This window comes from Rhodnius prolixus, unplaced genomic scaffold (genome assembly GCF_049639745.1).
Source record: "Rhodnius prolixus isolate KJV_2025 unplaced genomic scaffold, Rpr scaffold_5, whole genome shotgun sequence".
NCBI classification, from domain to species: Eukaryota; Metazoa; Arthropoda; class Insecta; order Hemiptera; family Reduviidae; genus Rhodnius; species Rhodnius prolixus.
This window is the reverse complement of record NW_027411624.1, coordinates 18,764,400-18,773,900: the sequence shown is the minus strand read 5'-3', so window position 1 is coordinate 18,773,900 and position 9,501 is coordinate 18,764,400. Positions and strand designations below refer to the sequence as shown.

General features: G+C 29.8%; 1 protein-coding gene across 4 annotated transcripts; it reads right to left on the bottom strand.

Moving 5' to 3' along the window:
- Positions 1–2,928: 2,928 nt before the first annotated feature.
- On the bottom strand, positions 2,929–9,317 carry LOC141457726 (rhomboid-related protein 2-like). Of its 4 annotated transcripts, XM_074134954.1 has the most exons (8): positions 9,100–9,317; positions 8,907–8,930; positions 7,870–8,031; positions 7,603–7,791; positions 5,897–6,033; positions 5,020–5,233; positions 4,285–4,398; positions 2,929–3,801 (listed from the first exon to the last, which is right to left on the bottom strand). In XM_074134954.1, the coding sequence occupies exons 1-8, from the start codon at positions 9,172–9,174 to the stop codon at positions 3,598–3,600; spliced, it is 1,119 nt and encodes a 372-aa protein (XP_073991055.1). In that variant the 5' UTR covers positions 9,175–9,317; the 3' UTR covers positions 2,929–3,597. The 4 variants fall into 4 exon arrangements, with proteins under 4 accessions (XP_073991055.1, XP_073991056.1, XP_073991058.1 ...); XM_074134955.1 differs by lacking the exon at positions 8,907–8,930 and having other exon boundaries at positions 9,100–9,316; XM_074134957.1 differs by lacking the exons at positions 8,907–8,930; positions 9,100–9,317 and adding an exon at positions 8,110–8,621.
- Between the last annotated feature and the right edge of the window lie 184 nt (positions 9,318–9,501).

The window sequence follows — 9,501 nt, the reverse complement described above, 5'->3', positions numbered from 1 at the left end:
AAGACTACAAGACTAGAATTGCAGTTTAAAGAAAAATAAACAAAACAAAAATCTATCTCCCTAGTTGCTGTTTCATAATTCACAAAATCATTCAAATTCTTTGAAAGCTAAATCCAAAATCAACTTTTATTTCTAAAAAGTTCTAAAAAAAAAAATTATTGTTTTGAGATATGTAAAATTGATTTATATCTTAAATCAATAATATTGAAAGTGGAATAAAAATTAACATCCAAATCTAAATTGTGTACATTATTTTTAAAAGTATTATTAATTTTTAATACAATCGAAATTCGGGTTTTTCGCTTTTTATTAATTAATTTACTTGAGATCAGTTCTTCGGATAGCATTAGATAATTTATATTTTACCCGTTTGAACATACCATTCGAAATTAGTGGCTCCGCACCCATTATTAAATCATGAATTCAACAATAATCTCAAAAACCTACTTTCACAAAATAATTTCAGATCCGTGGAAACCAAAGAAAACTAATTTTATTAATGTTATTTATAAATGTTATTTATAAATGGAATGTATGCATCATATTATATGTTGTTCCTGTGAATATTACACAAATCTTAAATTATTTTATACCAGAAAGTGTTTCTTTATAACTAACCCTTATCGCATTAAATGTTAAAATGAAATAAGTTTATTTTAATGGTATCAAAATAGTCAAACGTTCGATTAAATACTTATTTCAGGCAAAAACTCTTGTTCATATAACTAAGTAGTTCTCGTTTTTCGATCTCCTAAAGCATTAAGTAGGGTGAAACTTCAAGCATCTTGCAGTAAATTTTGATTTCTTATTCTCTCTTCCCTCTCTCTTCTTATTATACACAATATATAATACATAGAAATGGATAGTAAATGCAAATTCATCAAATTATTATTAGTAATAATATAAACAATTTATTCTTTTTAAATAAATGACACTCCAGATTTAGAGGGAAGCCAAAGGAGTTCCTCAAAAAGTATCTCGCTCTTGAGATAAATTTTGTATGGGAAAACATTTGAAATTGTCTTTATTTTATTTATTTTTTTATTGCACTAAAAAATACAATTCTATGGCAAAGGAATGGGAGGCCAATACAAATTTATAAAAAAGTACAAAAACGTAACAAAATTTAAAAAAACATGTCAGCAGTATGGGTGAGGGGGCACAATTGAACAGAATTTACATTTTCTGTTGCAGAGTGCACAGAATCGTATTATTGAATCTTTTTATTTTGTTTTCTACAACTTTCAAGTCTTCTTAACAGATCTACATCAATAAACAGTTGGTACTTTGCATACATATCTATACTTTTTTTTAATTTAAAAATTTTGTATCAAATGTTAATATCTGCCCCACTGGTGGGATAGCTTTGAACACCATAAAAATAGAAAGAAATGATATTACTTTACTCTGAATCTACCTTCTATCAGTTATTTCTCTCACTACTACATTACTTTCTCTTTAAACCACTGAAATCTAGTTCAAAATCAAGAATAACTCAGTTCGGGATGTGGTACCCGAAGTGTGATGGGTTTAGGAAGTTTGAACAAAATATTCGGTTTGTTGCGCTTCTTAATGTAGGTTCGGACCACTTTCCCCTTCTCTGCGATTAAACAAAAAAAGTCACAAACTTGCAGGTCGGTAGAGCACATTTTAACTGTGATGTTGAAATGTGCCCCCTCTCCTTCCATAAAATAAAATATAATATTCAACACTTTTTGCAAGCAAATAGACTTTTGTAAATACTAGGTTTAAAAATGCCAATTCCAAATGTTAATATGGACTAACAATGCTTACACCTAGACCACTACAATCTTCACAATACACTTCCGAAGCTGCAACAAAACTTTTTTCTTACACCTTACAAAATATAACATTCCTTAATTCTGTCTTTACAAACAATGAAAACGAAGGGAAACTCTGTCAATTATACAACAGGTCTACCACAAAATATTGAGAAAATTACCAATCATAAATGTTTTAAATATTTGGCGAGAAATTAAAACTGTTCAAAGGTGCCCCCTGTTTTAATGTGCCTTACTCAAAAAATAAAAAAAATACAAAATATAAAAAAAAATGAACATAACTCAGTCATAGAAATTACACTTGATAATACTACAAAGATACAGTAAACAAGAAAAGAAGAAACATAATACCTAAAGTGCAAAATATTGACAAACAATAAACCATCTGACATACTGACTTAATTAAACAGACAAACAAATTACTTATTTATTATACATCTTTTTATTTAATTATCTTAGATGAATTTAATCTTGGACTGTCGCATTTCTTAGTTTTAATGCATTAATAAAAAATTTATATAAAGCATTAATTTCATTTAAATCTATACTTTGAAAAAAAATTAGTCTTCAGGAGACGAGCCATGTTCTAAGAAATTAACTAAATATTTATTTCTTTGTGAAGGAAATGCATGACATTCAAATGAGGCAAGTCATCTAAATGATTTTCACTGCAATGCGGACAAAGTATAAGGGGTAAAAATATTTTTTGCGCCTAAAAAGAATTCTGTAAAATTTAGTACCTGACAAACGGATTCTTTTCTATGTTGCAATTAAGAGATAGATATGTTTCAATGGCACCCAGCTGACTTATACGTCTATAAAAGGCATTACAAGAACTGTTTGTAACGGAGTCGACATCGAGAGAAAGTGAGTGATTATGAAAACTTTGAAACATATCATTTTCATGAGATTTAACGGAATGTAAGTTTTGATTATTCAGGAGGTACTCAAAACCAATGGTTGCTAAGTAATGTTTTAACTGAAAGGCAGCTAATTAGCTTCAAAATCTAATAGTCTAGAGTAACAAAGTTTAGGGAGCCTCTCCTCTTCCATGGCTAATAGTTGAATAGTTTAGAGAGACTCTGGTCTTTCTTCAAAGCGAATAAATCTTTCGTCTTTTACTAAACGCAAACATTTGAAATAGAGGTAGTAGCTTTTAAAAAAGAGTTAGTTTTTATCACAACTTTAAAGAAATCACCCGTAATGGTTTTTTACAAAAAAAAATCGCGAAAAAGTTAAAGCTCTTTAGGAAATTTGTTCTTCCGTCAAGCTAATTGCTTCAAACTTGAATTTTAGCAACAAATTTAACAATCATTAACACTATTCCTTAAATAATAAGGATGAAATGTACTTTATTGTGAAGCATCCCTCACTTCACTGTTACAAATGCCCTAAGATGAATTTACTGGGCAAAAATTCCAAGTAAAAGTTATAAATTTACGTTTAGAAATCAGTATGCCAAGGATACTAACTAAGAAAACGTTGGTGCCTCATAGCAATTAAATTAAAGCGTGTAAAACAACCAAAAATTGAATGTTACACGTCTTGAACTGAGTTAAGGAATTGGCTATTGCAAAAGATATGTTTTGAAAAAATATTAATATAGTTTGAGACCAGGAAAACAACTCAGCATTACAATAAAAAAACAAATGGTAACAAAATCATAATAAATAAACCAGTTTCAAATAAAAAATTTCAAATATAAAAAAGTTGATAAAATTAATTATTACAGACGTCATTTCTTGTTTTCTTGTTTGTCATTTTCTTTGCCTTGCTGTACAAGTTTTTGTTTGTTTTAATTAATTCCTACAGTTCTCGTAGGAAAATGTGAAGGAAAAGCAATATTTATTATTACTCCAATACCCATTAAAAGAATATAAGTAACTATCGCTGTCCACCATATTTTATTTTCCCAAGATCGTACCCTCAGGTTCCTTAAGATATTTATGCCTATTAGAAGTCCTGCTACAGCTCCAGCTAAATGGGACTCATAACCTATCTAAAAAATAAATAAATAAATAAATACTTTTTAACATAAAATATGTTTATATAAATTTAAAAAACATTATTTTTAGTTTTATTACCACTTACTATTACTTACTATTTTATTTTATTCATTAGATAGTTATTTTATACTTATTTTATTTGAGGAGCGTCTGAAGTTTAGGATATTGGCGCATGGAACTTACTCCAGTACACTGCCCACTGCCGGCCTCCGGACTGCATTCTCTCGTTACAGACAACACTAACCATCACCGTATAGTAGGAGCTGTAAGAAGCTCCTAGGAAGACAATTATCTAAGGGCCGGCAGCTGGATTCGAACTCGTGATATTCGAGTTGGTATCCAATACCTTCGCTAAACACTCAGAGCTAATACCTTCCTCGCTCTGATATAATTTTTATTTTACTTTTACGATGCATGAACTATTATAAAGCAGTGACATTTACACATTTTGTTCATAACGATAAGAACTAACTTACCTGTTGATTTATTTCCAAAAAATAACGGTGGTATATAGCGCAAGTAATATCCACAATGCACAAACTGATGATCACTATTAACTGCCAATTTGCGAATTCCATCTCTGAATAATTCTACATTTAAAACAAAAAAATAATTAGATCATTATATTTTTATAAATAAATTTAATATGAATAAGTTTTGGCGAGTTTTAAGGAAACGTTTAACGTTCTCACTAAGGCATCATTTTATACAGAAAAAATTCAGTTTTAAATGGCTATTTATAATTTTTTTTTTAGATGAATGTCATAGGAAGAAATAATGTGGGGGAGTGAAGTGAGATAAGAGGCATGAAGGACTTGTTTAATCATCTTGGTATAAGAGCGATGAAACTGAGCAATAAGTTAAAGGAGAATCGATTTTGTATTTTATTTGGCGTTTGAAGTAAAAAAAGTAAGAATATTAGTAAGACAAAGAGAAGGACCGTTCACCAGATTTTTTTATTTCTATTTAAAGCCGTCAATATCTAATATAATTGGCGTTCGGACGCTTCTTAATCCATTTCGGGCCTTCAAGGAAACATTCTCTCTCCCAACATCTTATAGCCTTTACAAAGCAGCATTCTAAAACTTTCTGAGTCCAGCGCACTATTAGCTAATAAAACCCTTCCATGTAACCCTATTGTTCTTTTTATTGTATTATTTATTTAAAAAAACACTTCCCAAATTTTAGCCCAAAAAAATCTTTATATTTACCATTATTATCGAGGCTAAATGTGCAGTTATAAGTGAATAAACTCCACCAGAGGCACCGACCAAAAATACATTTGGATCAACGACTGAAGTGATTAAAGAACCAGCTATTACACCACTTGTATAAATTATTAAAATACGCCAGAAACCATGAACCATTTCTAGAGGTAAACCTAGCATGATTTGCACAGCAATATTTACTAGTAGATGTTGCAATCTGAAAGCAAGGTAGAAGGAATCACAATATTAACAATAATGTTAAAAATAAACAACAAATAATTACTAATTTTAAAAACACTAAAAAAAAAAGTCTTAAAGTACAAAAAGTACCGAGCAGAGTCATAATTTTCCAAGTAATAACTGAGTCACTCACTCTCTACTATTGTGAGCAATGCTCCTCTATAGTATACAAATTATTATTTTTGTAAAATCTTTTATTGCTAATTTCATAACACTTCTTTTTTTTTTTTTTTAGATGTATAAGTTATAGGCAAATAATTGAAGATTTTTACAACCATGTACAGTGTTTTTGAAATTTAGTTATACGATGTGGTTCCTCACACAAGTTCATTAAAATTTCAACTGAGAGCTAATCAATTATTTCCTTATTGTGCTCAAAATTATTACTTTTTTTCAATAATACACATGGTATATGCCTTGAAAAGAAACAACACTAGCATCTTTTTAATCCTAATATCATACGTCCTTCTCTTGCTGCTAATAATTCTACACATTATTATTAATTACAAATCTGTATTTATATAAAATTTATACGAATTAATATTATTACTTAATATTTTATTATAATTAATTCATTATTTTCTAATAGGGTAATTTAAACAACAATATAAAGCATGCCACGAGGAAATTTGCAACTTACCCAGCATGAACAAACATGTATGTGACAAACCGCCAAGCCTCTTCACGAAGGTGAGGATTATAAATTAACCATTTAGCTACAGGTCCATCGAAATGACCATATCCACCAATTACAGTGTCATAAGAAAATGTTCCTATCTGAAATTATTGCTGAAGTAAATTTTATTTAAAAATGTACTCGTTTCGGCGGTGCATATACTAAAATAGAAACAATTTAAAAATTAATGATAAATTCCTGAAGGACCAATTTTATTGTTTAAAACAAATTAATCATTGACGTTTGACCAATCTTCTCTGTTCATAAGCTTTGTGAATTATTCTTGATTCCCTTAATAAAGCTATCTATCAAAAATTATATTTTTTTCTTTTTTTTACTTGATCTTTATTTATGAAAATTATTTTATATCAACAAAATAACATTTAACACATTCTTGAAGCCAACATTTTATGTAACAAAATTCTTAAAATAAATCTTTTCTGAGTAATAAGGAAGACAACAAAAACATTTCTTGCATTACCTTAAGTTTTTCTTAACCTTAAAGTATCTCAAACATCAACTTCTAGATCAGAACTCCAATTTGAGTCTCCAAAATCTATGTATCATACGTTTTGAACAAACGCAACAGAAATACATATTTTCTTCGAGTGAAATATCATAAGCTCTCCATTAGGTAAACAAAGTCTCTAGATCCACACTATCTTCTCTTAAGTCATCAAATCTATCATAAAGAAGAGGTATTTCTTCAATTGTCATCTTTACAGAAGATCCGGTCGAATTCTATTATTTAGTTGTGTCATTTTAAAACACAAAGTTGAAGGCTGTTTTTAAGTTAAAACGCACAGCAATATCTCATTCCAGACTAATGGCCACTAATTAGTGAATTGGAATGCCAGTAAAAACCCTAAACAAAGATGAGTGTAGCGAGGCAGGAGTAGCCTGGAAGGTAGATGGAAATTATTTCGGTCTCCTGTAGAAAGTAAAAGATTTCGAATACGTGAGTAAGGAAGGCAGTCATTTAGGCACACATTCTACTGTTTCACTTCTTGTTTTTGGTTCTCACTTCACAGAGGAACTGACTCTCAATTTTTCTATAACATTCCAGTACCAATTTTGAAGGAAAGAGATAAAATTGAGATTCTTCAATGCACTCTGGTTCAGAACTAAAATATAATATCTTATTTTACAATAAATTTAAGATGTAACTATCAATAATACAACCTTTGATTTGTCTAGCTAAATGTGATAATCCACAATTATTTTTCAAGAGGAAATTTCTACCTCATATTAGATCTTAATATCTTCCGCAACAGAGATGTGTGTGTGTGCATCATATTAGGATGTTATAGCGTATCAATAAATTGGTCCTGAGTTACTATGCTCCCTAGAAGGTACCATAATGCTGTTGATATAATTATGTCTTTTCTCGATTTGAACAAAATTCTTGAACAAGTGTAATTTATTTATAGTACCACTGTCACCGGTGGTATTTAAAACAATTGCTTAGTCAGTTTTCTTTCCTTCTTATTAATAGTAAAAAAAAAGAGGCAACAGTACTCTCGAATGGTTCCGGGCGCCAATGACCACAGCAGATGTGGCTTACCTTAAATTTATTTTGTTTTTGTTTTTTTTTAAAAAGTGGCCTTCATAGAATTTCTTATATATATATATTTTAAAGGATGAAATATAGATATCAAATTAATACATACCATTAAGAGAGAAATACAAATCATTCCCAACGGTGGGGGACAGCATTTATATTCATCTTCATATTCACCATCTGTGTCTGAATATATTTCCAATTCCCGGCATCTTTTTTGTCGTGGAGGTATTGTTCTCATTACATATGCTGTAAATATACCCCCATATTTGCTTTTCCCTTCAGAAGTTTTTTTCACCTATTTTTGCATAATTGTTCATTATGTAACATTTATAGTTTAAATAAAAGATATTAACATTAAACATTTTTATTTTACCATCCTGAGAAATTCCCCAAGCGTAATAATGCCATCATCATTAACATCAGTTTCTTTAAGTGCTTTTTCAATCATCAAAATGGGAATATTCTCATCTGAAGCATTTCGTAGTTCTTGCATAAAATCTTTAATCGGAATTTGATCATCCTGATCATAATCATACTGAAATAAAAGTATAATAGTACTAATAATAAAAAATTGGTAAGTAATCATTCAATCAATTCTACTCAGTATACATACAAACGCATCCCTCCACCCTACTCTGTACATTTGCAGACGACACATCCATACTAGCTACAAGTACAGACCCTACATTAACTAATCATATAAGTTACAGATGCACTTATCTAAAATAGACTCTTTTGCAAAGAAGGGCAAGTTAAAATGAACCCATAGAAATACCAGTATGGCATGCATAATTTCCGGCGAGGCTCCTATTTTCTACAACAATCCACTTCTTTTCACAGACCTGGTTGCTGCCTTAGGCTTTTCAAAGAAAAACGACTCACTTAGAACTAACTGAATGAAAAAAAAAACATTTGAAACTTCTTAACTTGACGACGCACTAAATTGTCATCAGAAAACAAACGATTGATAAGGCCAACATATGCTGAAAATCGCCTAACTCTAAAAGATCCAATGCCCTCTCCAGTTCTTTAACAGTCTTTGTAAAGACATTTCAAAATCTGTCTAGTGCGTTGACTAAATGAATAGTGATAGTGAAAGAGGAATATTGATTTATTTACGGGGTCAAATTTCATAAAGCGGTTTCCAATTGTGTAAACAATATGAATTAGTTTATTTTTATTTTTCATTAGAAATTATGATTAAGATGGATTATGAAATTGTAAAACCAGTTAATAAACATTTCACATCATCCAAGTAACACCCATATATAATCCAAGTTAAAAGAAATGAAAAAGAAAAGTGGACATAAAAGTAAAAAATAAATTATAAGTGAATTTTTATAAATGGTCCATTTCAATTTGTGAGCACTTTATTACGAATTTGAAATATGAGAGCGATCTAGAACTTACCCTTCTGAAGATATTTGTCCACTCCTAAAACCAATTGAAACTTTAATTAATGTAAATTTATTACCGAAGTTAAGAACATTTTACCATAATAACCAAATAAAATAACTGTATCAGCTATTAATCTCTGAATTCATTTAAAAGCGGAGTTCTCCTTATGGGGAATGTGATAGGAATAAAAATTGAACCAACTTACTGCTTCGGAATATAATCTTCTCAAAGGTATATTTTTTCGGCGTTCATCACGACCTCTTAGTTGATCATCTGCCATTTTTTGATCCAAGCAATGAATTCATAACTAAACTATAAACAGTCAATATATTTTATCTACTATCTTGTTCCACTTAAGATGCTCCTCCTTTACCTAATCAAATACTTTATCAGTGGCTCACCAGTGACACCAATAATTCGCTAATGTATTTCATCAATAAAATCCCTTCTTAGGTATTTCTATTCTCTTATTATAATTCTGTTAAACTCTTTTTCACTGAATACACTAGCATTCTTGACTGATTTCTGAAACTAAATTTTCATTTTAAATTCAAATTAAAGAGAAGTAATCCTTGGCCCAAACGATAAAAATATAAATAACGTTGTG

Excerpts from the sequence above, each read along its gene's own strand:
- LOC141457726 (XM_074134954.1), bottom strand. The coding sequence starts at position 9,174 with ATGGCAGATGATCAACTAAGAGGTCGTGATGAACGCCGAAAAAATATA. Across the intron at positions 8,931-9,099 it reads GAAGATTATATTCCGAAGCA|GAGTGGACAAATATCTTCAG; the intron begins GTAAGTTGGTTC and ends AATTGGTTTTAG. Across the intron at positions 4,399-5,019 it reads ATTTAGCCTCGATAATAATG|AATTATTCAGAGATGGAATT; the intron begins GTAAATATAAAG and ends TTTTAAATGTAG.